This window comes from Aethina tumida, chromosome 1 (genome assembly GCF_024364675.1).
Source record: "Aethina tumida isolate Nest 87 chromosome 1, icAetTumi1.1, whole genome shotgun sequence".
In the NCBI taxonomy this organism is placed as follows: Eukaryota; Metazoa; Arthropoda; class Insecta; order Coleoptera; family Nitidulidae; genus Aethina; species Aethina tumida.
This window is the reverse complement of record NC_065435.1, coordinates 4,997,641-5,023,656: the sequence shown is the minus strand read 5'-3', so window position 1 is coordinate 5,023,656 and position 26,016 is coordinate 4,997,641. Positions and strand designations below refer to the sequence as shown.

Genomic DNA, 26,016 nt, shown 5'->3' with positions numbered 1-26,016 from the left:
TTTGAAATTTTTAGTAATTTATATTATTAAAATAAAATGGAATTATATTAAAAATTATAAAATATATTAATTTTTGCTAAATTTACAACAAAATCAACCAGTGTCAAATAAATATAAACAAAAAAATCATACTATTTAATTTTTTAACTAAGAGTGTAAAATTCTGGGTAGTTGTTACTATAAAAATAAAATGTAATTATCTAAAAAATTATAATATATATTAATTGTTGCTAAATTTACAAAAAAATTAAGTAGTGTCACATAAATATTAACAAAGCAGTCATATTATTTAATTTTTTAACAATCAGTTTCTCAATTCTGGGTCATTTTTACTAGAAAAATAAAATGAAATTATATAAAAAATTATAAAATATATTAATTGTTGAAAAATTTAAAAAAATCTGAAATAAATATCAACAGATATTAATGTAATACTCTGGGCTGTTTTTACTACAAAATTAAAATAAAATTATATATAATATATCGATGATAAATTAATTTTATTATATTATATTATAAGTAAAATTATAAAAATACGTAAAATGTATTAAGCCTTGTTAAATTTCCAAAAAAAAAAAAACAAAAATTAACCAATTTTAAACCAATTTTAGCAAAAATTGGTATTAAACATTTACTATAAATTAATTATATAATATAACAATTTTATCTAATTTTTCAATAATTATTTTTGCCACACACATTCTAATATTTCTAAGATTACAAACTACAAATTTTAAAATAAAAATATTAATAAGAATATAAAATAAAATATTTTTCATGCTATATATTTAATTATGACAAATTTAAAAAATAAAATCAACTAGCTATTCTATTTATTGTATTTTTATTCAAAAAATTATAAAATTATTAGAAAATATTATCAAATTTTTCTTGAATTTAAAAAATTAAATTATTGTTTCTAATAAATTGATCAAATATTTGATAAAAAATTGATTGATTTTTTTTTAATCTAATATTTAAAAATTACGTTAAATTTTATAATTTAATTTTAATAATAAATAAAACTGTGAATTATAAATTTTAAGATTATTAAATTGATGAAAAATGACAGTATACAAAATATATTATTAATTTTTTGTCAGTTTTTAGGGAACATTTTCTATAGATAACTACTACAAAAAACAAATAAATAAATAAATAACATTAAATTTTCAAAAAAATTTATTTTTGAAAGTTAAAAAAATTAAATTTAAATATTAAATAAAATTACTCTTTTTCAAAATTTGGGAAAATCTTGTTAAACTAAATTGGTTGACAAATAAAATGGATGTAACAACAAAAACAAATTTTAGTTTTAAAACCAGCACGTTCGATAAAAAATTTCTAGACAAATGTAAAAAGAAAAAAGTTAACCAAAATCAAGTTAGCCGAGTAGTTTTGCGAGAACGCCGGGACGGGGAAGTAGTAACGTGGTTGTACTTACCGCGTGGGCACGGTCTAGGGTGCGCAGTGGGGTACGTGCGATCGCGCGCGAGTCCCGACCACTACTAAACAGGACCAAACAGTCGGGAGTCGAACAGGACGCGGTATCTGATTAGGTCCTCTCGGCTGCGCTCCCGCTCCGAACTCCGCAACAACGGCGACCGCCGCTCTCGCGCTCACCCAGTCACCAAAACTGACGCCAACTTTTAATTGTGGAGGGGAATTTGACGAACGCATCACCGTCATTATCCGGCCCCCCAACGCCTCCATCCACCCTCCCCCCGACGCGGCCGTAACTGAACTACCTTACGGCGATTTTTTGTGGAGACGACGACGGCGACGGCGACGTAGACGAATAAGGAAATCACCCGGCTGGATGATCATTCCCGACCCTGTTGATTCCTTTACGGCCACTGAAACAAAACATTGGGGTGGGATGAGGGAAAAAAAAGGGATGCGAGCGCATTTCGCGTGTTTTAACAGCACCGGTTCCATTGTGGTGCATCGCGACGTTGTAATCGCAAAAATGACGAGGGATCATCTCACGACAATCTCCGACATGATTTATTAGCTTCAAAGAAAGGCAGCCTTTTATACAGTTACATTGTTAATATTTTTGTTGCTTTAATTTTATCAGTAATAATTAATAAAGGCACTGAACAAACTAAATTAATTAATTAATTTTTTATTCTCAAATTATTTGTATAAATGTTTATATTATATTTTAACATGTTTGTATTAAAATATACATATAATTTCAATATGCTCTTTTATTTATTTATTTATTTATTTATTTTTTTCTTTTCGAAAACATCTTTCTCCGTTTCCCCTTTTGAGGTATTACTGGTTTATGATATTTATGTTTTATCTGTCTTTCGAAAATTTCATAGAATATTCAATTTTAACTGTTCAAAATTCAAAGAAAATTTTAAAATTACGAAATATTTTAAGTGAAGCTATTTCATGAGAATTCGTATAATAAAAATTTCATAGAAAACTCAATTTTAAGTGTTTAATAACATTATTAAGAAAATTTTTAAATTACAAAATATTTTACATCATTACTGATCATTTTTGTAAGATAAATTTAGAATATACGTAAAATATTCAATCTCTGATCAATAATAAAACAAATGAATTTGATAGCTCAACTAATTCTGCAAATGTAATTTTTTTCAGACAAGAAAAAGATCATTCTTCGTTTCCCCTTTTGAGGTATTAATGATTTATGATACTGACGTTTTATACTTCTTTCAAAAATTTCATAAAATACCCAATTTTAAGTGTTTAAGTTTAAAATCGTAATTAATAAAATTTTAAAATTACGAAATATTTTAATTGAAATTATTTCAACAGAATTTATGTAATAAATGTCAAATAAATAATTAAAATTTAGAATATACGTAAAATATTCAATCTCTGATCAATAATAAAACAAATAAATTCGATAATTTAATGAATAAACATGTTTACTTTTATAAGATAAATTTACAGTATACGTAAAATATTTAGTGTCTAGTAAATAATAAAATAAATTCTTTGTTTCCTCTTTTGAGGTATTACTGGTTCATGATGCTGACGTTTTATACTTCTTTCGAAAAATTCATAGTATACTCAATTTTAAGTGTTTAAAACTATAATTAAAAAAAATTTAAAATGACGAAAAATTTTAATTGGTTTTAGTTTTAGTTAGATTAGTTTTTTCAGAACATCAAAAAATATTTCTTCATTTCCCCTTTGGAGGTATTAATGCTTTGTTATATTGACGTCTTATGCTTCTTTCGAGAATTTCATAAAATACTCAATTTTAAGTGTTTAAAATCATAATTGAGAAAATTTTAAAATTACGAAATATTTTAATTAAAATTATTTCAACAGAATTTGCATAATAAAAATGTCAAATAAATAATTTAATGAACATCTTTACTGAATATGTTTGTAAGATAAATTTAGAAGATACGTAAAATACTGAATCTCTGATCAATGACAAAAGAAATTAATTCAATAGTTTGACTAATGCTGTAAATATAGTTTTTCAGGACAAGCAAAAGATCTTTCTTCGTTTCCTCTTTTGAGGTATTACTGTTTCAAGATACTGACGTTTTATACTTCTTTCGGAAATTTCATAAAATACTCAATTTTAAGTGTTTAAAATCATAATTAAGAGAATTTTAAAATTACGAAATATTTTAATTAAAATTATTTCAACACAATTTGTGTAATAAAAATATCAAATAAATAATTTAATAAATAAACATCTTTACTGAATATTTTTGTAAGATAAATTTAGAAGATACGTAAAATATTCAATGTCTGATCAATGACAAAAGAAATGAATCGATAGCTTAACTAATGCTGTAAATATAGTTTTTTTTCAGAACAATCAAAAGATCTTTCTTCATTTGAGATATTACAACTTTATGATATCGACGTTTTACTCTTTTTTCGAAGATTTCATAGAATATTTCATTTTAAGTGTTTAGTTTAATAAATAAACATCTTTGTTGAATATTTTTATAAGGTAAATATAGAATATACGTAAAATATTCAATCTTTGATCAATGACGAAAGAAATGAATTTGATAACTCAATTATTGGTGCAAAAATAGTTTTTTCAGAACAAGCAAAACATCTTTTTCCGTTTCCCCTTTTAACATATTATTAGTTTATAACATAGATCTTTTACCCTTCTTTCAAAAATTTCATACATTCAATTTTAAGTCCTTAAAACCATAATTAAGAAAATTTCAAAATTACAAAATATTCTAATTGAAGTTATTTCAACAGAATTTGTATGTATAATAAAATCGTCAAATAAATAATTTAATAAATAAACATCTTTATTAAATATTTTTTAAGGTAAATATAAGATGTACGTAAATATTCAATCTCTGAACAATGACCTAAGAAATTAATTCGATAGCTCAATTATTGCTGCAAATATAGTTGTTTCAGGACAATCGAAACATCTCAACATCATTACTGGTTAATGAGATTGACATTTTACCTTTCCTTTAAAAATTTCAATGAATATCCAAATACCTGAAAAAAATTCTTTGTTTCATTTATTTTTTATTAAAACCGTTTAGTTCTGCGTTTGAAATCACATGAATCATTAAAATTCAAAAATAATTTCACTTTTATTTATTGTATAAACTTGAATTTTCTCAAAATTTTAGAAATACAAACCTATACCTTTATGTTTTTTAATGTACAAAACTAAACATTTACATTTCAAGAAATTTCTCCACACAGACACATCTCAACGTTTCAAGATAACTAATGTAATTCACTTATTTCATAAAATAAAATAAACTTTCGTTCTAACACAAAAGTGCTATTTCTCAGACTTTAAAATTACATTAACTATTATTAATTTAATATACCGTTTAAAAGAATAAATTTAAATTCCTTTTCGAGCTAACATAAACCGTCGTATAAGTGAACAAGTTAATAATTCCATATTATTTTATCCAATTTGATCCCTCCATGTCAAGGAAAGTAAATTATCCGAAACGAAAGTAACTTCTGAGGCAAATCAAAAAGTTTTAACAAGTTGCGATTCTTAAAAAATTATTCGGCTTACATTAAAGTACATTTACCGCCGGTTAATAATAAATCGTGGCTGAAATATGAGATCATCCCTTGTCAGTTTTATCACAGCGGCGTTGTTGTGCACGATAATAGAAACTGCGTGGCAAAAACACGCGAACTCTCCGTTCGTACCCCCTTTTTCCAACCCGCTACGTGTTTTGTTTTAGTGCTTTGAAAAGGAATCGACGCGGTTTGAAATAGACATCCAATAGGAAGGACAATATTATAACTCATAACGGTGTTACGTCGATTATTTTTATTTGCTTCAGATGAGAATTGATCACTGTATTTGTGTTTTTTGCTGGCACGCTTCGAAACGCAGGAAACAAACGATTGTTTATTCTGTTTTAATTAGACACGAAGGGCTTTGATGATTTGTCTAACAACGGCACGAGTACATGCACGGTCCAGTGAAATAGTATATGTAAAAACTTATTTTCAACGTGTTTTGTTTCGCTGCAGCCGTATTCATACAAATTCTATTGTTTCCTATAATCGTTTATTTTTATGACACGAAAAATTTATTAACCATGACCGCCATTTTTGGCTTCCGATTTCAAAACACATACGAACGAACAAAACGGGACGGTTTTCTTCTATTTTTCGACCATAAATAAAACGTCCATCATTCACTTGGATTAGCCGACAAAGATACAGCGAATGTAGTGTAAAATAATAATAAAAAAATTGCATCAACTGGGGTATAATATAAATAGACAAGGAAGTTGAAAAAAACATTTTCAAACGGAACGCTGTTTCTATATAACAGTGGCTGTATGTTAAATGGGAACCGTGCTTTAAAATAAATACATAAAAGACAATTTAATTTCAGTTCAGAATAAAAATAAAAATAGCTAACTTTATTTATGGTATAAAATAGATCTTAAAAATATTATTAAACTTCACTACAGTAACTTTAAAAATTTGGACAAATGGATTCCACATAAGTTAAGGGATGATAACTAAATTAGACGTCAGACAATAGACAATTCTCTCCTTGCACTCAACTCAAATGACCCTTTTACTGATAGTATTGTTACATGAGATGAAAATGGGTTGATTATGTTATGACAATTCTGGTTGCTTTTGATAATGGTTTGAAACTGGTAAACCTGATGGAACAGTCCTCAAAAAAAGAAAGATTCCATACGACGAATTTTACATATTTACATCCTGTCAAGAGACCAAACATTCAATATATCTATTTACTAATTGTAAATCGACCTAGTTCATCAAAAACATACTCAAAAAAGAGCTTTTGTAGTAATATAAATGACATTATGCTTCTTCTTAAACTTCAATATGGTAAATGGGTTCTCCCACATGTATTATGTATGTGATTTAATTATAAAAACTCGAAAACTGTAAGAAATGATTCAACAAATATTTTAATTAAATTATTTAAATACTTTTTATATAATTTAATTACTATATGTTTTTATCTAAATATGAATATTACAATATAAAAATTTTACCAACATTTAATTTCTTTGTTTTATTAAACAATATGTTAAAGAATTCATAATTTTAAAGTCCCAACATATATACATATATAATAATTAAATCATTTGAAAATTGTAAAAAATTATAAAAGAAACATTTTAGTTAAATTTAATTTCTGAATTTAAATAGCAATATCCTAACAATTTTTAGATTACAAGCATTTAATTTTAGAAATTTTTAGTTTTATTAAACAATATGTTATACATATATATATATATATATATATATATATATATATATATATACATAAATAATATTCGAATTGTTAGAAATTGATAAAAAATTAATAAACTATATCATATTTTAATTAAATTATATTTTAATCATAAAATTAAATTAATTATTTAATTAAAAAAACATGTTTTATAATTTTTAAGTTCAATATAAATATGTAATACTCTAATTGTTAGAAAATTGTAAAAAATTATTAAAATATTCAATATTTTATTTAAATTCTATTTAATCATATATTTTGAGTTTAAATAACAATATTCTAATAATTTTAGAGAAACAATGATTTAATTTTAGAAATTTTTAATTTTATTAAACAATATGTTATAAATTATATAATTAAAAAATCCTGTTTTATAGTTTTAACATATATACATAAATAATACACGAATTGTTAGAAAATTATAAAAAAATTAATAAAAAATATAATATTTCAATTAAATTATATTTTAATAATAAATTTTTTAGTTTAAATAAAAATATTCTAATAATTTTAAGGATACAAGCATTTAATTCTCGAAATTTGTAGTTTTATTAAACAATATGTTATAAAATATATAATTAAAAAATCATGTTTTATAGTTTTAAAGTTTTATAAACATAAATAATATTGGAATTGTTAGAAAATTATACAAAATTAATAAAGCATGTGATAATTTAATTAAATTAATATATTTTTGAGTTTAAAGAACAATATCTTAATAATTTTAAGTACATAAGCATTTAATTTTAGAAATATTTTATTAAATAATATTTAAAAAATGAAATAATTTAAAAAATATTTTCAATATTTTTAATATTATGTGTATATTTCATATTAAAAAAATAATTAAAACAAACATTTTTTTATTTTTTTACTACTGTATATTAAAATCACAACTATTTAGTAATTAATTAATTTTATAAAAATAATTTTATAGTTTATTTCAATTTTTTAATTTCAAAACAAAAATAATCAAAAATATCTACGTATTATTAAACACACCAAATTAATATAATATGTATATATTTGTGTATTTAATATCAATGAACACAATTTATCGAATACTTTAACTCATGCCCTACTTTGTTTATTGGTTTGTAATCGGTTTGCTTTTATACTATTCTGACATGCGATATAATTATGTTAATGGTAAATAATTTATATTCCATTCTGAAACTACTTTAGAACTTTTAGTAAATATTTATCATTCATTTGTTTATATTTGAAATTTTGAATAATTCAACAATTTTTAAAATTTTCCTCTATAACATATTCTTATTTTATTGATTTTTATTAAGTCCTCAATAATTTATAAACAAAAAAAACAATAAATTTCAAAATTTTGACCCTAAAATTTAAAATAATTAAAAAACATCACAGTTTCAAATACATATTAACATATAATTATTATAAAAAATTATACGTACACATTTTTCCAAGCAGAATAAGCAGACTTAAATTCATATTATTTAAACAAGACAAACTGAAAAAAAAAACAATTAAATAAAACTATCGCGCAAAATAATTTTCCGTATGCGGCTTAAGGGTATTATAAAAATAAATACAAAAACACAAACGGACGGAATGAAACGGATAGGAAGTGATAACGAAAGCGTAGAGTTCTGAATGTAATTGCTCGTCTCAGAGCCAAGCTGTGGAATTTTGTTTTTACCACTCAATATTATATTTATGGTTTCTGACTTATTGCGGCATTCTCAATTTATATCTCATCGGTCTCGGAATTATTATCTATTAGTTCGTAATTAGTTCTTTTTCGAACGGGAAATGTGTTTTAAAAAATTCAATATGGATCATAATTAAAGTGCTGAGTGGGGAATATACAAAAATGGAAGAAAATAAATTGACGTTCATTGGTCGTCGATGCGCTTATAATACGTTTAGGTTGCTCTAAGTGCATTTTGTTGTTACATTGCTCTGCGGCGACGCTACAGCTTCTAGTAACCCGTTAAAAATATTGAGGCTTTCATTTGTCATACACTATAAAAAATTATTATAACTAATTATAATTATACTTATTTAAATTAAAATTTATATGAAATTTATGGAAACCACTTATCAATAAATGTTGTCTTCTATATAATTATTTCTTATATATACTAAGAAAAAGATTAACTAATAAATTCATCAGTTTTAAGATTTATTTTTTTATATGTCATAATTTTATATCGACTAAATTAATTATAATTTCGGGTAATTCACCAAAAAGGATTTAATTTCTACATCTAGTGTCTTTCTTTAGAATCTCTTAAATCTCTGTACAGAAAACTGCAATTTATAACGGACATCTATGAGAAATATATCTAAGTTACATTTGTAGCGGGAAATTTGAAAAAAAAGGATAGCGAGAAATAGATGTTATTAGCTTTATTAGTGGTTTAGATTGTTTATTAAAACTTATTTTTATAATATATTTGCTGAAATGTTATGCCATTGGTATTTTTAAAATAATTGAAATTATCCACTTCTACTTCTAATTTGACTAAATAATTCATTTAAACACAACAAATATGAGTATAAATATTTTATTTGTATGTAAAATACAGGTATACTTTTTTTTTTATAACGATATTTGGGAACAAACGCCTAATTGTCAGAAAATATAATATTTTAAGATCAACAAGTCAACCAGAATATTACTTCTTTTTCTTTGGAGCATTTTCTAAGCCTTTGATATATTTTTTCGGAATCTTGTATTTTTCTACAACAAATCTCAAATCAGTCGCAACAGTATATATAAATGATAATAGTAACTAACCAGTTAAGAGATTATATACAAAAATAACTTGATTCCCTTGCACCAACAACTGATCAGACTTCTTTCCTGGAGGTCTACTAATACTGGTGCTAGCTGCAACTCCATGCTGACATTCTTTAGCAAATTCTGGTATTTTAATTCCAAACAATTCCAAATTATCAATAAGTGTGACCTTTTTGTTGCCAGATCTCATGGCAACAGTCAACGTAATTGGCGATACTTTCCCTTTATTCACCAACTCTTCACCCTGAGTCGAAACCTTAAAGCAGTTCTTCATGCTGTCACATACTTTTTCTATTAATTCTTCCCAAGTTATCGACGTTTCCGTTTTGCACACGTTTTTCAAATCCGCATTCGGCTTAATCAACCTAAAATCAACCAGTTTTCATTAAATTCAAACACATAATAAAAATCATCACTTCGGATTCGTTTCGTCCTGACAATTCTTATCTTTAACGTATTTAGTAACAAACTTTCTTACGTCCGTGCCATGAATTGTGTCTCCCTTTCTAAAATAAGCCTGTAAATTTGTCCGGACCTTTATACTAATTTAAACTTACTGATAACCCTCGCTTATAAAAATTGGAAGTACTGAAGGGGTGATTATGTAAGATTCAACTATATTTGTAGCGTGAGGATTACTTTCTTCATTTTCGTTCTTAGGACGACTTTGAGGATTTATATAGAATTCGCAGAAAGTGGGACTGTCCTTGTTTATTGAAGTAATTGCTTCAACACCTTTCTTTATTTCTTTCACTGTAATTACTCCTAACTAAAATGTCTCATTTGTTACACAAGTATTTACAGAAGTGTATTATTTAATAGTTAAATTGACAGAATTACAAAAAAACTACCTAAAAGCGTTCTTATTGTTTGTGTAGTAAATTAGACCAAAGTTACTGAGACAAAACGTAAACTTATTAAATATTTTAAATTCTAAATTAAAATAATAAAATAGGAATGTTTAGAAGCAGAAGAGGAAGTGTGATTTTATAGAACAAGCTTTATTACTTACCTGAGACATTTTTTCAAGGAACGGCTTTAATTTTTTATATGAGGACTTCTTAATATCCAAAGTTTTGTCTTCAGGACAGGCAGGCATCATATGCAGTTTAAAGAAATTGGATGTCAAACAAGGCAAAGTCAATGTCTTAGAATACTTTACAGCTACCAAAAAACAATACTGTAATCTCTCATCCATGCTCTCTACAGTGTCTACTTCCTCCTTAGCATCAGCCACATCTGATTCAGGCTCTTCGGGACTTTGAATATTATCTTCTTGATTTGTATCACATAGTGCACCAGTAAGTTCTATTGTTATTTCTGGTTCTTCTACATCAACGTTCGGGTCGGGTTTAATTCTTTCACCCAGAGCAGGAAAATCATCCTCAAAACTCTTCAGAACAAGCCACTCAGGCTTTCCCATGTTCGGTATTGGCAAATTGGACTGACCCTCAATACCACACAACTTGTCCCCATAAAAATGTAAAACGTTCACGCATTTACCCCTCCCGTTGGCCAGTACCATATACCTAGAACTTTGTGCAGCAACACCGACGGCGACAGCCGCCAGATTGTTGGACAGGTTCACGTAGCACAAATCGTTCTCATTTAATGACCCATATTTTGGCAAACCAGTGTTGTGGGGTGGTGTACACACACCAGGTAACATTAAATCTGCCCCAGACGATAAATACTGCATGACCTGTGGGTGTGTCGTGAAAGCGTAGGCCAGATTTGGAAATTTCCAAAGGAAATACACTGTCGGGTACCATTTGCCTCTGACATCAAAAATCATGGGTCGTTTTTGTACAGTGTAAACTTGTACAGTTTCCTCCTCCCAAGTGAGGACTTTTATGGTATTGAGCACCTCCTTTTTGGGCAGGAACTCGTTAAATTCGACCTCCGTTATGCTCGGGAAGGATTTCAGTAATGTTTCTTTGAACGACTTGCTGAAATGCTGCGATTAATATGCGTCGTGACGGATTTTATGTCACTCACCGTTCGGATCCTTTTACTTGGGAGTTACTTTTAATTTTGAAAGGTTTTTTGAACATCTTGAAAGTTTTTTAATGTTTAGTGTGACTTAAGGTTATGTTGACAATTGAGGTTAGGGTGACACCGTCAAGTTGACAGTTGTTTTCCGACAAACAAAAAGTTTAATTTTTATTATTTCTTTTTTTTTAAACACAATAACATTATTCTTAACTTTATAATAAGGTAATGTTGTGTTTGCGGTTGATAAGTATGAACCTATGCAGAACGTACGTCGCTATCTGCCCGCTTTACTTCTAATTTGCGGGCGGTGTTGCCAATTTGTGTTATAAGTCGTATTTGGAGAAATTATAATTTATTTTTATTTGACATTATATCATGCCTTTGTTGTGGCAAATAATACGAAAGAAATGAAACGAAACAATAAATACGGAATTAAAGTTTATTGTAAGAGAGGATATTGTTGTCTAATGCACATAAGTATGGCATTGAAATGGTCCCCGTTATATATATGAGAGAAATAAATCTTCTATAGTTCCAAATTGGTGACGAAGTTTCCTTTTGCATCGCATCCACATGTTCTCAACATTTTGAGTATGAACCATATTATTTTCAAGATGAACGAAATTTTGCTGGTGGATATTTTCAAAAAAAAAAAAAGAAATGGAAACCTAATGTAACCTAACCTGACCTATTTTTTTCAGAAAGTTCATCAAAAATAGAATATAAAAAAATTGTCAATAATGTAATTTGTCAATTTTTGTTGAATTTTTGAAAACTTTGTAATTTTTATTAAATTTAATATTGACAATTTTTTTTGATGAACTTTCTGAAAAAAATATAGGTCAGGTTAGGTTATATTAGGTTTTTATTTATTTTTTTTTTATATATTCTATTTTTGTTGAACTTATTGAGAAAAATAGGCACATAATATAAAAAAAAATTGTTCATAAAAATTTCAATGAAAAATCTCATTAGTCAATATTTTTCAACTTAAAATTGAAATTTCTATAAGAAAATCTTAATTTTTTACTTGTTGAAAACATACTCTTCGGCGCGAGTACAATATTTTGAAAAAAATAATAGGAAGAATGTCTTTCTTTCTATTTTTTTCAGCCGAAATTAGGAGCTGCGAGTCTAAACAATTAACAAAAGTTTTATATGAAACATAAATGTAAAGCTAAACATTACATATAATCTCCAATTTGAATGAAAAGTATACTAACCTAAATAACAAAATACCTAAATAATTAAATACTTATATTTATTTTATTATTATTTATATACCCAAATAATTAAATATACGTAGTATATAGTATAGTATTTAATTATTTAGGTATTATTAAAAAATGCTGTGATTAAAGAAAAACTAGTTAGGAATTTTATATAAAATTTGGTACTTCATTTGAGACTCCAATTACCTCAAAAAATAACTTGTTTAAAATTTAAGAACGAAATAACAATGCTGAAAATAAACAAATAATAATAAGTACATTTTAAAAGAATAGACATATGAAAATACCATTAACAAATAAAACTATGTAAAAATACAAATACACAAAACGAGGCACAAGACACAAAAGCGCAAAGACTAATAAGAAAATAATGAAATGAAATGTGAATGGCAACACAGCGTATGAAGCTCACGCCGGTTGTCGGTGACGTACGTTGGGGATATACCCATACTTATCAACCGCAAACACAACATTACCTATAATAATAATAAAATGCAATTTAAAATATGTCATAAATTTAGCGCGTTAAATTTTAATAGTAAATATACAGGGTGTCTAAAATTGACTTTGGCTGTACAGAGATATACAGACTAGGTAAAAAAAAAAAACTAATTTAAGTGTTGGTTGCTGCGAACTACCTTGTGATATATTTGCCGGTTTCAGAAATATCTTTTGGGAAATTTATCGTTATATCTTATATCGAATTTTTAAGGAGATATATTTATTTTAAAATAATTCATATTACGTAATATTAAATATTTTTTCATTTGTCAAAAAAAATAGGAAAAAGAATTACACATTTTATATAAACAGTGGAGGTCATTATACCAGGTACTCTTTAAAATGCTAAATCTCTTAGCCATTACTTTTTTATTTAATATGAATATGTTGAAGTAATATTAATTTACTATTGTTATGTTTCACAGTACTATAAAAACATTCTATAAAATGTTTATATATTTTTCCGAATTGAGCTGGACATAAACATAGCCAATTTAATTTTTAAAGAGATTTTAAATGTCATCCCCTATGGTGTCTACAGGGTTGATGTCTGGAGATTGTGTATTGAAAAATAAACAAGTTCGCAGTTTTTGAAAGAATAAAATTTGATTGACCAGTTGCATAGTACACTCAATAATAACAGAAAAAACAATAAACATATCCAATTCTATATTTTAATAATAAATAAATTTAGTAGTCTAATTTTTTATCAGTTTATACTATTTTACTATATTATAAATTTCATATTTAATTATTTTTATACCAAAATTTAAATCATCCTTGTATTATTGTAAAAATTAATTAACAATAACAGTCATTTTATAGTGTTAACAGAAAAAATCAATTTCAAAGCCAATCAATATTTTCCAATCAAAATATTTGTTTTCCACCAGTTTATTTTTAGAATATTAATTACAAAAACATTATTTGTTTTTAATAAAACTTTTATGATTGTAATATGATTTCATGAACAAAGAAGCAATAAAATTAAATTGAATATCACAATTTATATACAGATGTACATTAATTAAATTCTCATTCTTGAAAAATGAGTGTAATAGTAAAGATGTTTTATCAAATATTTCTTGTACTTTTAACGTCTTACCTTAGCGGTATGTATATATTTATTTGTATATATGTTTTTTACAGAATGTTGTGCTTTTAGAGTCGGACAAAATTGAACCCAGAGTTATATGTAAGATTATTTAATGTTATAAGTTGTAAATGTGTCTTTAGTTGAAAATATTTTTAGCTCAAGAAGTTATTATTTGCGAAGGTAACCGTAATAAAATTGAATGTCCTAAAGACTTGTTAATTGAATTAACATCGGTATTTTATGGAAATTCTGGTTCAAATACATGTGGTAGTAGAAAAAATCCACACTGTTATGAACCAACAGCTTTAAGTGTCGTGCATGATAAGTAAGGCGATACATTTTAAAAAACAAAATTAATACTTAAATGTATATTATTTTTATTGTAGATGTAATGGTAAAAACTCTTGTATGTTATACGCACATTACAGTGAGTTTGGGGATCCCTGTCCACGTGTAAAGAAGCACTTGAAAGTGGGATACGATTGTCAAGGTTAACAAAAATTTTATATTAATAATATAGTTCTATAATAATATATAATAATACAATTTTTCAGTAAGTAAATTAAATGATACCACTACACAAGAAGCCTGACATAAAATTCGATATCCTTGTATGTACATATTTACTTTTGTTAAATAAATTTAAATATGTAAGCAATCATTTTATTTTATCCCAAAGAAAAATTATTTTCAATTTAGTTATACTTAACAAGTTGAATTATTGTATTTTTTAAAATTTCTGTTCACCACTGTATTTCTAGTACATTTGTAGTTATAGTTATTCAACTAAAATTTGTAAGCAAATAAGATGAACTGTAAATACTACTAAACTCAGTGATTTCCTGGATTAATAAAAAAAAAGAAACGGGGCTAGTGGTATCTACAAAAAATATTAGGAGTTAGAACAAGTTTGAATCGATAAATGGATAATTAAAATATAAAGATTATACAAATTTAATCTATACATAGAGTTTCATTCAAGATGCTTGGAGGAATATAGACATGTCATATATTCGGAAATTGGTCGAGTCTATGCCATAAGACGGGCCAAAATTATAAAACAAGAGGGACACACAGATTTAATTAGTAAATATGCCTTTCAAAAATACAATATATTAAGGTGGGCCAAAACAATCGATTATTTTTTTTAACTTCTGACACTGAAAAATTGGTTCCTAGACACCCTTAAAAAATGCTCTCCAAAGTTGAGCTCTTAATTTTAATAGGAAAGTCCTCATCTCAGTTTTTCATTTTTTCTTCACCTCCTTATGGCAAAATTCATATCTCGCCATTACTTGATCCTATAGAAAATTTCTATTTACATTTTTAGTAGGAAATTGAACGATCTACAAAGAAGATATCTTACCATTTAGAAGATATCGGAGGTTAATGTTTGAAGAATTTAACGAAAATTTCTTTTTTACTTCTAAATTTTATAATTCGTAGATAAGTAAATGTTATAAAATGCCCACCACAAAAAAAGTCTCAATGCGTACAGATTTTAATAGATTTTTAATAAATATTTTAAATTTATCCATACAATAACTGAAAAAACAATAAATGTATATATACAGATACTGGCATCCAATTTATTTATATATTTTAATAATAATTAAATTTCGGTGTGTAACTTTTCTTCAGTTTATAATTTTTACTATATTAAAAGGTTCACATTTAAATATTTGAATATTTTTATTCAAAAACTTAAATCATCTTTGTATTGTTCTAAAAATTAATGAAAATAAATAACACCCATTGTTTAGAATTAATAGAAAAAAATAATTTCAAAGCCAATCAATTTTTCCAATCAAAATATTTGTTTTCCTCCAGTTTATTTTTAGAATATTAATTATAAAAACATTATTTGTTTTTAATAAAACTTTTTATGATTGTAATATCAATTCATAAACAAAGAAGCAGTAAAATTAAATTGAATATCACCTTTTAAATACAGAGGTATATCAACTAAATTCTCATTCTCGAAAAATGAGTGTAATAGTAAATATGTTCTGTCTAATATTTCTTGTGCTTTTAACGTCTTACATGATAGGTATGTATATATTTATTTATATAAATGTTTATTTCATAATGTTGTGCTTTTAGTGTCGGACGAAATTGAGCCCAGAGTTATATGTAAGATTATTTAATGATATAAGTTATAAACGTGTCTTTATTTGAGAATATTTTTAGCTCAAGAAGTTATTATTTGCGAAGGTTCCCGTAATAAAATTGAATGTCCGAAAGACTTGAAAATTGCAATAACATCGGTATTTTATGGAAATTCTGGTTCAAATACATGTGGTAGTAGAAAAAATCCTCACTGTTATGAACCAACAGCTTTAAGTGTCGTGCATGATAAGTAAGGCGATACGTTTTAAAAACCAAATTTCATACTTAAATGTACATTGTTTTTATTGTAGATGTAATAAACAAACATCTTGTATATTATATGCACATTACAGCGAGTTTGGGGATCCCTGTCCACGTGTAACGAAACACTTGAAAGTGGGATACGATTGTCTAGGTTAACAAAAATTTTGTAATACAATTTTTCAGCTCCTAAAAAAGAAAACTAAGTTTCGGGATAAATTTCGATATCCCTGTATGTATGTATATTTACTTTTATTAAATAAATTTAAATATGTCAAAACAACAAGTTTTTTTTAATTTTCATCATCATTTTTGTAATTTCGTATTCTATCGTAATTTTCATATTCTATTTTACCCCAAAATCATCCCGTACAAGTAAATTGATTTTGTATTTTTTTTTTTTAATTTCTGTTCCCCATATATTTAGTATGTGTATTTTTTTATGAATGCAATAGAAAAAATTGATTACGTGTTGCCTTTGGAGATATTTATTTTGGTGTAATAAAATACTTGGAGGTGGCATTTAATTTATTAACACATTTAAAATTGAAATTAAATCAAATACATAAAAACATTGCAATAAAGTTCAAAATCGTATTTACGTTCATGCAGTGTGCCCCACTCAAAATTGTCAATTACCTATGTGTTTACAAGGATAGTTGATAATTAAAATTTGTTTCGAGGGTTATAAGAAGGAACTAAAACAGTGCACTTTTCAACTTCCTCGATTTACCCCAACGGGAGTAACAATGGCGATGAATTGTTATTAGTGATGTACAGGGATATATTAAACAACATTTTGCTTTAACATATTGAAGAAATGATATCGTAAAGTAATTTATTTCAATAAGATAACAATTTCAAAGACAAATCAAAAATTGTTTCAATATTTTGCCTAGTCCGACGCAAGCTCCTGATATCAATCCTACAAAAACAACATGAAGATTATACAAATTTAATCTCTTCACAAAGCTTCATTCGAGAAGCTTAGAGAGGAAATATAGGCATGTCCAATTTATCCATATAATAACATAATAGATAATAATATAATATATAATAACATATATATATATATATATATATATATATATATATATATATATATATATATATATATATATATATATATATATAATATAATATATAATATATATATATATATTAAATTTAGTTGTGTAACTTTTCTTTAGTTTATAATATTTTACTATATTATAAATTTCATATTTAAATATTTAAATATTTTTATACAAAAACTCTTTGTATTGTTGTAAAAATTAATTAACAATAACAGTCGTTGTTTAGAGTTAATATAAAAAATTAATTTCAAAGCCAATCAATTTTTCCAATTAAAATATTTGTTTTCTATCAGGTTATTTTTAGAATATTAATTACAAAAACATTATTTGTTTTTAATAAAACTTTTTATGATTGTAATATCAATTTATGAACAAAGAAGCAGTAAAATTAAATTGAATATCACCTTTTATATACAGATGTATATCAATTAAATTCTCATTCTCAAAAAATGAGTGTAATAGTAAAGATGTTCTGTCTAATATTTCTTGTGCTTTTAACGTCTTACATGATAGGTATGTATATGTTTATTTACATAAATGTTTATTGCAGAATGTTGTGCTTTCAGTGTCGGATGAAATTGAGCCCAGAGTTATATGTAAGATTATTTAATGTTATAAGTTATAAACGTGTCTTTATTTGAGAATATTTTTAGCTCAAGAAGTTATTATTTGCGAAGGTTCACGTAATAAAATTGAATGTCCGAAAGACATGTTAATTGCACTAACATCGGTATTTTATGGAAATTCTGGTTCAAATACATGTGGTAGTAGAAGGAATCCACACTGTTATGAACCAACAGCTTTAAGTGTCGTACATGATAAGTAAGGCGATACATTTAAAAAAAAAAAAACAAAATGCATACTATGTATATTGTTTTTATTGTAGGTGTGATAAGAAAAACTCTTGTATGTTATATGCACATAGCAGTGTGTTTGGGGATCCCTGTCCACGTGTGACAAAACACTTGAAAGTGGGATACGATTGTCTAGGTTAACAAAAATTTTATATTAATAATATAGTATTTGTAATATACAATTTTTCAGCTCCTTAAAAATAGAACTAAGTTTCGGGATCAATTTGGATATCCCTGTATGTATGTATATTTACTTTTATCAAATAAATTTGAATATGTAAGTAATCAATAAGTTTTTTTTTTAATTTTCATCATTTTACCCCAAAGGGAAATTATTTTCAATTTAGTCGTCCCGTACAAGTAAATTGATTTGTATTTTTTTTTTTTTAATCTCTGTTCACCATATATTTAGTAAATTGCCTACAGGCATTTTAAAAATCAAAATTTATTATTTATAATATGTATGAGTATTTTTTTATGGATGCAATAGAAAGAATTGATTACGTATTGTTTTTGGAGATATTTATTCTGGTGTAATAAAACACTTGGAGGTGGCAATTACGTGTTAGTAGAAGTAACAAAAGCCTAATGTTCATAACATATTGTTGTTACGAATAAGTAAATAAGTTTATTTTCGTCAAACAAATCTAAATTGTACCAAATTCTCAAACATATTGTTAAAACACACATTTCTTAAATGTGAATTGCATTTGTCATTTGTTTTTAAACTTCATAGCAGTCACGTTAAAAAATTCACAAATATAATTATTTTTATTTTAATGTTATCCTTAACAACGAAATTAAACATTTAAAAATGAAATTAAATCAAATCAAATACACAAATACATTGCAATAAAAAATTGTCAATTACTTATGTGTTTACAAGTATAGTTAAATAAAATTTGTTTCGAGGTTTATAAGAAGGAACTAAAACAGTGCACTTAATTTTAATAGGATAGTCCTCCTCATCTCAGTTTTCCATTTTTTCTTCACCCCGTATTTGTTGGAAATTGAACGCTCTATAAAGAAGATATCTTACAATTTTTTCATAACTTTTACCATTTAGAGGATATCGAAGGTCAATGTTTGTTTGAATAATTTAACGAAAATTTCTTTTTTACTTCTAAATTTTATAACTCATAGATAAGTAAATATTAATTCAATAAATATATATATGTAGCTACTCAATTCGTTCATATATTTTAATAATAAATAAATTTAGTTGTGTAACTATTATAAAATTCTCAACATATATTTTTGTAGGAAATGCTCCACGAACACATACGATTTTATTTTAATAAATATTTTAAATTTATCCATACAATAACAAAAAAACAATAAACATATATAGGTACTCAATTCATTCATATATTTTAATAATAAATAAATTTAGTTGTGTAACTTTTCTTTAGTTTATAATATTTTACTGTATTATAAATTTCATATATAAATATTTGAATATTTTTATGCAAAAACTTAATCATCTTTGTATTTTTCTTCAGTTTATAATATTTTACTATATTATAAATTTCATATTTAAATATTTGAATATTTTTATACAAAACTTAAATCATCTTAGTATTGTTGTAAAAATTAATTAACAATAACAGTCATTGTTTAGAGTTACTAGAAAAAAATTAATTTCAAAGCCAATCAATTTTTTCCAATCAAAATATTTGTTTTTCACCAGTTTATTCTTAGAATATTAATTACAAAAACATTATTTGTTTTTAATAAAACATTTTATGATTGTAATATCATTTCATGAACAAAAAAGCAATAAAATTAAATTGAATATCACCTTTTATATACAGATGATATCAATTAAATTCTCATTATTCAAAAATGAGTGTAATAATAAAGATGTTCTGTCTAATATTTCTTGTGCTTTTAACGTCTTACATGATAGGTATGTATATGTTTATTTACATAAATGTTTATTGCAGAATGTTGTGCTTTTAGTGTCGGACGAAATTGAGCCCAGAGTTATATGTAAGATTATTTAATGTTACAAGTTATAAGGGTGTTTTTATTTGAGAATATTTTTAGCTCAAGAAGTTATTATTTGCGAAGGTTATCGTAATAAACTCAAATGTCCGACAAACTTGACAATTGCATTAACATCGGTATTTTATGGAAATTCTGGTTCAAATACATGTGGTAGTAGAAGAAATCCACACTGTTATGAACCAACAGCTTTAAGTGTCGTGCATGATAAGTAAGGCGATACGTTTTAAAAACCAAAATTCATACTTAAATGTACAATGTTTTTATTGTAGATGTAATAATCAAACATCTTGTATGTTATACGCACATTACAGCGAGTTTGGGGATCCCTGTCCACATGTAACAAAACACTTGAAAGTGGGATACGATTGTCTAGGTTAACAAAAAAATTATATTAATAATATAGTTTTTATAATACAATTTTGCAGAGCCTAAAAAGGATGGCGGGAGATAAATTTCGAAAACTCTGTATTTCGAAATATATGTATGTATATTTACTTTTGTCAAATAAATTTAAATATGTAAGCAAGTTTTTTTTTTAATTTTCATCATTTTTGTTGGCAAATTTTTATTTTATTTTACCCCAAAGGGAAAATATTTTCAATTTACTTAACATTAGTAAATTGATTTTGTATTTTTTTAAATTTCTATTCACCATATTTCTAGCAAATTATCTACATACATTTTAAAAATCAAAATTTGTATTTATATGTGTATTATTTTTTTTATGAATGCAATAGAAAAAATTGATTGCGTATTGTATTTATTTTGGTGTAATAAAACACTTGAAGGTGGCATTTTACGTGTCAGTAGAAGTAACAAAAACCCAATGTTATTAACATATTTTTGTTATGAATAAGTAGAATTTTTATTCATTTTATTGATATTTATATTTGTCAAAGAAATCTAAATTGTATCAAATTGTTAAAACACATATTCCTTAAATGTGAATTGCATTTTTCCTTTGCTTTTAAACTCCATACCAGTCAAGTTGAAAAATTATTACTTATTGTTTATTAGTGGATTTAGTTAGATATTTATTAATATTTGTAAAAATTTCAAGGGTCAAAAGTAGGGCAACCATAAAATAAAACAACTTTATGTACATTTAGCCTTTATTTAGAATCTAGTAGCATATACATTATTAAACTTCTAAACACTATTTTTTCATTGATTTCAATAGCTTTTCAATATAATCGTTCGATATTTCTTTCCACTGATTTTCATCCCAAAGGTTTTCAATTGGATTTAGATATGGGCTTTGTGCTGGCCAAGACATTACATGTACTCTCTGAGAAGCTAACCACTCTTTAACTCACTTAGACGTGTGTTTCGAATCGTTGTCGTGCTGGAAAGTTCACTTTAAACTCATGTTATCTTCGTCAAATGGAAACATACGATTCTCCATCATCATTCATCCATCTCCAAACCATAATACCTCCTCCACCATGCTTCACAGTGAGTCCCATGAAATGCCATCAGATTTGAATAATTGGAACGAACTTTATTATTTTCTATTGCCCGTCTGACCAGGTCTCATGTTCTGTTGAAAAAAGTGGCTCTATTGTTTGTAGAAACGAAGAAATGCTTTGCTGACATTCTACCTTAGAGGCCAGACACATAAAAATACATATTTATAATTCTGAGAAAAAATTAAAAATCATATTCTTCTTACAAATTTATTTTACTTTTCAACAAATTATTATAATATTCCAAATTTATTAATAAGAAAAAGATAAGATAAATGCATTGAATTGAACGACTGATAGAAGAAGAAAAAGTTTAAGTATTCAACAACTTGAACAAACAATTTGAAAATCAATTAATTTTTCTATTTAAAATATATATTTTTTTCAATCACTTTATTATTAAAATATCAATTACAAAAATATTATTTATTGTTTTATATAAAAAATTATATAGATGTAATATTATTTCATAAAAAAACAATAAAACTAAATTGAACACTGCTTTTTATACCCACAAGTATATCAATTAAATTCTCATTCTCGAAAAATAAGTGAACCAGCAAACATGTTCTACCAACCATTTCTTGCACTTTTTCTAATGTCTTACATTAGTGGTATGTATAAATTTATTTATTTGCATGTTTAATTAAAACGTTTTACTTTTAGTGACAACCCAAACACCAACACTTATATGTAAGATAAGTTAAAGTTATATTTATTGGAATTTCTCTTAATTGTAGTCTATTTTAGCCCAGGAAATTGTAATTTGCGAAGGTAAATACAATAAAATCGAATGTCCTGATAGACTGAGGATCAGGATATCATCAGCATTTTACGGAAATGCTGGTTATAGCGTTTGTGGTAGTAAGGGAAATATAGAATGTTATAACCCCAAGACACTGGTTAATGTGCATGAGATGTAGGGACACATATTTTAGGTAACTAAATTATACAAAATATATTATTTTTATTGTAGGTGTGAGGGAAAATATGAGTGTATTTTGATGGCAGATAACGACAGTTTTGGAAATAAGTGTCCAGCCGGAAATAATCACTTGAAGGTCGGATTCACTTGTGAAAGATTTTGAGGATCCAATGTTTAATAATATAATTCACATATAAAAATATTACAAATATGTTTATATTTGTCAAATAAATTTAAATATGTGACCAATAAAAAAGCTTCCTTAATTTTTATTGCATTTATTATTATTATTTATTTATTTATTGCATTTATTATTATAGATAAATTAAAAAATACATTTATAGATAAAATAAATTCAATAATAAATATGTTTCAGTATCCATTTATTGAATTTCTGCTGCTTTGACTTTCTGATAAATCTTACGTTTTTATGTTGATAATAATTTTAACATTCTACAAGGCTTTAACTGCAGGTGACACAAAAATAGCTTCATAGATAGGAATAATTAACGTGACAACCCAAAATTTCCTTTCACCAAAAACGACTTTCTAGCACAAGAATGAAAATCAATTATTTGGTTCAGAAGGCTTTTGAGCTGTGGGTCATTGTGCCTCGTCTTCATTGCCTATTGTTTATCAAATAAGTGGCATATAATTTATAAAAGATAATTTATATTTCCATAAATTTTATCTTTATCATAGATATGATAAAATAAATTAAATTAAATCAAATTGAATATTGCTTTTTATATATACATGTATATCATTTAAATTCTCATTCCTAAGAAAGAAGTGAACAAGTAAATATGTTTAACCAACCATTACTTGTACTTTTTCTGATTTCTTGCATTATTGGTATGTACATATTTATTTATTTGAATGTTTAACTTGAAACATTATACTTTTAGTGGCAGCTCAATGTCAACCTAGGCTTATATGTAAGAATATTTAAAGTTATAACTTTGAACTTTCTCTGAATTGCGGTATATTTTAGCCCAAGAGGTTATAATTTGCGAGGGTAAATACAATAAAATCGAATGTCCAGATAGAATGAAGATTAAAATAACATCGGCATTTTACGGAAATTCTGGCTATAGCGTTTGTGGTAGTGACAAAAATATAGAGTGTTTCAACCACAGCACTCTGGTTAAAGTGCATAACATGTAAGGGACACACATTTTATAAAACTAAATATACAATGTGTATGTATATTATTTTTGTCGTAGATGTTATGGAAAATATGATTGTGTTTTGATGGCAGACAACGAGGGTTTTGGAAATAGGTGTCCAGCTGGACACAATCACCTGAAGGTCGGATTCACTTGTGAAAGATTTTAAGGATCCAATGTTTAATAATGTAATTCACATAAATAATTATACAAATATGTTTATAATTGCCAAATAAATTTAAAAGTTTGACCACTTAAAAAGCTTTTTATTGAATTGACTGTTCATTTTTTGAAATGCCCCAAAAAAAAGTTAAGTAAATGTGATAACCCAAAATGTGTGTTCATCGAAGCACTTTGTAGCATAAGAAGTTGAAATTTGTTAAATTGGAAATTAACCTTATGGTTAATCTGGTGCAGAAAGCTTTTGAGGTGATGAGGAAAAATATTGAGCGTTATGCCTCATGTTCATTGCCAAATGTGGGGCATGTAATTTATAAAAGTTAATTTATATTTACATTAATTTTATTTTAATCATAGATACGGTGGAAAAAATAGAATAAAACTAAATTGGACAGTTAAATGTTGAAGCGTTTTATATCCACAACTATATTAATTAAATTCTCATTCTGAAGAAATAAGTGAACTAATAAATATGTTTTACCAACCATTTCTTGTACTTTTTCTGATGTCTTACATTAAGGGTATGTAGCATTTATATATTTGCATGTTTATTTTAAAACATTATTCTTTTAGTGGCAACTCCTGCTAGTGATACTATATGTAAGATTCATTAAAGGTATATCTTGGAATTTCTCTGAATTCTAGTCTATTTTAGCTCAAGAGGTTATAATTTGCGAGGGTAAATACAATAAAATCGTATGTCCAGAAAAAATGAAGATGAGAATATTATCAGCATTTTACGGAAATGTTGGCTATAGTGTTTGTGGTAGTATGAGAAATATAGAGTGTTACAACCCCAAAGCACTGGCTAAAGTGCATAAAACGTAGGGATATACATTTTAGAAAACTAAATATACAATCTGTATGTATTTTCATTGCAGATGTCACAAAAAACAAGAATGTATTTTGGTGGCAGATAACGGCATTCTTGGGGATAATTGTCCAGCTGGAAATAATCACCTAAGGGTCGGATTCACTTGTAAAAAATAATACACATAATGTAATTCACATAGAAACAATATAAATATGTTTATATTTGGCAAATAAATTTAAATATGTGACCAATCAAGAAGATTTTTTAATTTTTATTTCGTTTGTCCTTCATTTTTAAGTGCTCCAAGGAAAATTATTTCCATTTTAGTCTTATGGTTAAGAAATAAATATGACAACCAATAATTTCTGTTCACCAAAATATTTTCTAGCGTACGATTGGATGTCCGACTAAAATGGTTCAGAAAAGCTTTGAGATGATGGGGAAAACATTAAATGTTATCCTTCGTCTGCTGTACAGCAAATAATTTATAAAAAAAATTTATATTTAACTTTATCATAGAGGCGATGGAAAAAAAACTAATGCCTACTGTACACATACAACAGTGAGTTTGGAGATCCTCGTTCTTGTGTAAGGAAACACCTGAGGGTGCTATCAATCGAATTAATAAAAACTCATTTTAATTTAATGAAATTTTATTAGTTTGATTGTGAATAACTATAAATTTTGCAGTAATATATCAAAAATATGCGAATATACAAGAATAATTAAATAAAATTAAATATATCATATTTAATCAAAAATCATTTTTTTTATATAAATTGGTGTAGCTTATCA

At 25.9% G+C, this 26,016-nt stretch overlaps 7 protein-coding genes across 10 annotated transcripts; 6 read left to right on the top strand and 1 right to left on the bottom strand.

Annotated features, from left to right (window-relative positions):
- Positions 1–9,281: 9,281 nt before the first annotated feature.
- Positions 9,282–11,683, bottom strand: LOC109598006 (eukaryotic translation initiation factor 2D). The gene is made up of 6 exons (XM_020013817.2): positions 11,532–11,683; positions 10,546–11,482; positions 10,091–10,302; positions 9,950–10,039; positions 9,531–9,898; positions 9,282–9,473 (listed from the first exon to the last, which is right to left on the bottom strand). The coding sequence occupies exons 1-6, from the start codon at positions 11,585–11,587 to the stop codon at positions 9,409–9,411; spliced, it is 1,728 nt and encodes a 575-aa protein (XP_019869376.2). The 5' UTR covers positions 11,588–11,683; the 3' UTR covers positions 9,282–9,408.
- A 2,599-nt stretch (positions 11,684–14,282) lies between these two features.
- LOC109598000 (L-rhamnose-binding lectin ELEL-1-like) lies at positions 14,283–15,011 on the top strand. The gene is made up of 5 exons (XM_020013810.2): positions 14,283–14,373; positions 14,427–14,456; positions 14,514–14,682; positions 14,744–14,847; positions 14,912–15,011. Exons 1-5 carry the CDS (start codon positions 14,310–14,312, stop codon positions 14,947–14,949), a joined length of 405 nt encoding a protein of 134 aa, XP_019869369.2. The 5' UTR covers positions 14,283–14,309; the 3' UTR covers positions 14,950–15,011.
- A 1,276-nt stretch (positions 15,012–16,287) lies between these two features.
- On the top strand, positions 16,288–18,949 carry LOC109598012 (L-rhamnose-binding lectin ELEL-1-like). Of its 4 annotated transcripts, none has more exons than XM_049961269.1 (5): positions 16,339–16,407; positions 18,370–18,399; positions 18,457–18,625; positions 18,690–18,793; positions 18,848–18,949. In XM_049961269.1, exons 1-5 carry the CDS (start codon positions 16,344–16,346, stop codon positions 18,853–18,855), a joined length of 375 nt encoding a protein of 124 aa, XP_049817226.1. In that variant the 5' UTR covers positions 16,339–16,343; the 3' UTR covers positions 18,856–18,949. The 4 variants fall into 4 exon arrangements, with proteins under 4 accessions (XP_019869382.1, XP_049817226.1, XP_049817227.1 ...); XM_049961270.1 differs by lacking the exon at positions 18,370–18,399 and adding an exon at positions 16,461–16,490 and having other exon boundaries at positions 16,340–16,407; XM_049961268.1 differs by lacking the exon at positions 16,339–16,407 and adding an exon at positions 18,220–18,316.
- Positions 18,950–20,485: 1,536 nt separating this feature from the next.
- LOC109597999 (L-rhamnose-binding lectin ELEL-1-like) lies at positions 20,486–21,193 on the top strand. Its single transcript, XM_020013809.2, has 5 exons — positions 20,486–20,566; positions 20,620–20,649; positions 20,707–20,875; positions 20,937–21,040; positions 21,093–21,193. Exons 1-5 carry the CDS (start codon positions 20,503–20,505, stop codon positions 21,116–21,118), a joined length of 393 nt encoding a protein of 130 aa, XP_019869368.2. The 5' UTR covers positions 20,486–20,502; the 3' UTR covers positions 21,119–21,193.
- A 1,421-nt stretch (positions 21,194–22,614) lies between these two features.
- LOC109598015 (L-rhamnose-binding lectin ELEL-1-like) lies at positions 22,615–23,330 on the top strand. The gene is made up of 4 exons (XM_020013826.2): positions 22,615–22,747; positions 22,800–22,826; positions 22,884–23,052; positions 23,110–23,330. The coding sequence occupies exons 1-4, from the start codon at positions 22,699–22,701 to the stop codon at positions 23,219–23,221; spliced, it is 357 nt and encodes a 118-aa protein (XP_019869385.1). The 5' UTR covers positions 22,615–22,698; the 3' UTR covers positions 23,222–23,330.
- Positions 23,331–23,787: 457 nt separating this feature from the next.
- On the top strand, positions 23,788–24,488 carry LOC109598017 (L-rhamnose-binding lectin CSL3-like). Its single transcript, XM_020013828.2, has 4 exons — positions 23,788–23,913; positions 23,967–23,996; positions 24,053–24,221; positions 24,285–24,488. The coding sequence occupies exons 1-4, from the start codon at positions 23,865–23,867 to the stop codon at positions 24,394–24,396; spliced, it is 360 nt and encodes a 119-aa protein (XP_019869387.1). The 5' UTR covers positions 23,788–23,864; the 3' UTR covers positions 24,397–24,488.
- Positions 24,489–24,788: 300 nt separating this feature from the next.
- Positions 24,789–25,479, top strand: LOC109598018 (L-rhamnose-binding lectin ELEL-1-like). The gene is made up of 4 exons (XM_020013829.2): positions 24,789–24,928; positions 24,981–25,007; positions 25,063–25,231; positions 25,289–25,479. Exons 1-4 carry the CDS (start codon positions 24,880–24,882, stop codon positions 25,395–25,397), a joined length of 354 nt encoding a protein of 117 aa, XP_019869388.2. The 5' UTR covers positions 24,789–24,879; the 3' UTR covers positions 25,398–25,479.
- The last annotated feature ends 537 nt before the right edge of the window (positions 25,480–26,016 follow it).

Coding starts and splice junctions, on each gene's coding strand:
- LOC109598006 (XM_020013817.2), bottom strand. CDS start 11,587: ATGTTCAAAAAACCTTTCAAAATTAAAAGTAACTCCCAAGTAAAAGGA. Junction 10,040..10,090: donor TTTATAAGCGAGGGTTATCA/GTAAGTTTAAAT, acceptor GGCTTATTTTAG/AAAGGGAGACACAATTCATG. Junction 9,474..9,530: donor TGTATATAATCTCTTAACTG/GTTAGTTACTAT, acceptor GATTTGTTGTAG/AAAAATACAAGATTCCGAAA.
- LOC109598000 (XM_020013810.2), top strand. CDS start 14,310: ATGAGTGTAATAGTAAAGATGTTTTATCAAATATTTCTTGTACTTTTA. Junction 14,374..14,426: donor TTTAACGTCTTACCTTAGCG/GTATGTATATAT, acceptor TTGTGCTTTTAG/AGTCGGACAAAATTGAACCC. Junction 14,683..14,743: donor TTAAGTGTCGTGCATGATAA/GTAAGGCGATAC, acceptor TTTTTATTGTAG/ATGTAATGGTAAAAACTCTT.
- LOC109598012 (XM_049961269.1), top strand. CDS start 16,344: ATGAGTGTAATAGTAAATATGTTCTGTCTAATATTTCTTGTGCTTTTA. Junction 16,408..18,369: donor TTTAACGTCTTACATGATAG/GTATGTATATAT, acceptor TTGTGCTTTCAG/TGTCGGATGAAATTGAGCCC. Junction 18,400..18,456: donor AATTGAGCCCAGAGTTATAT/GTAAGATTATTT, acceptor GAATATTTTTAG/CTCAAGAAGTTATTATTTGC.
- LOC109597999 (XM_020013809.2), top strand. CDS start 20,503: ATGAGTGTAATAATAAAGATGTTCTGTCTAATATTTCTTGTGCTTTTA. Junction 20,567..20,619: donor TTTAACGTCTTACATGATAG/GTATGTATATGT, acceptor TTGTGCTTTTAG/TGTCGGACGAAATTGAGCCC. Junction 21,041..21,092: donor AGTGGGATACGATTGTCTAG/GTTAACAAAAAA, acceptor ACAATTTTGCAG/AGCCTAAAAAGGATGGCGGG.
- LOC109598015 (XM_020013826.2), top strand. CDS start 22,699: ATGTTCTACCAACCATTTCTTGCACTTTTTCTAATGTCTTACATTAGT. Junction 22,748..22,799: donor TCTAATGTCTTACATTAGTG/GTATGTATAAAT, acceptor TTTTACTTTTAG/TGACAACCCAAACACCAACA. Junction 22,827..22,883: donor CCAAACACCAACACTTATAT/GTAAGATAAGTT, acceptor AGTCTATTTTAG/CCCAGGAAATTGTAATTTGC.
- LOC109598017 (XM_020013828.2), top strand. CDS start 23,865: ATGTTTAACCAACCATTACTTGTACTTTTTCTGATTTCTTGCATTATT. Junction 23,914..23,966: donor TCTGATTTCTTGCATTATTG/GTATGTACATAT, acceptor TTATACTTTTAG/TGGCAGCTCAATGTCAACCT. Junction 24,222..24,284: donor CTGGTTAAAGTGCATAACAT/GTAAGGGACACA, acceptor TTTTTGTCGTAG/ATGTTATGGAAAATATGATT.
- LOC109598018 (XM_020013829.2), top strand. CDS start 24,880: ATGTTTTACCAACCATTTCTTGTACTTTTTCTGATGTCTTACATTAAG. Junction 24,929..24,980: donor TCTGATGTCTTACATTAAGG/GTATGTAGCATT, acceptor TTATTCTTTTAG/TGGCAACTCCTGCTAGTGAT. Junction 25,008..25,062: donor TCCTGCTAGTGATACTATAT/GTAAGATTCATT, acceptor AGTCTATTTTAG/CTCAAGAGGTTATAATTTGC.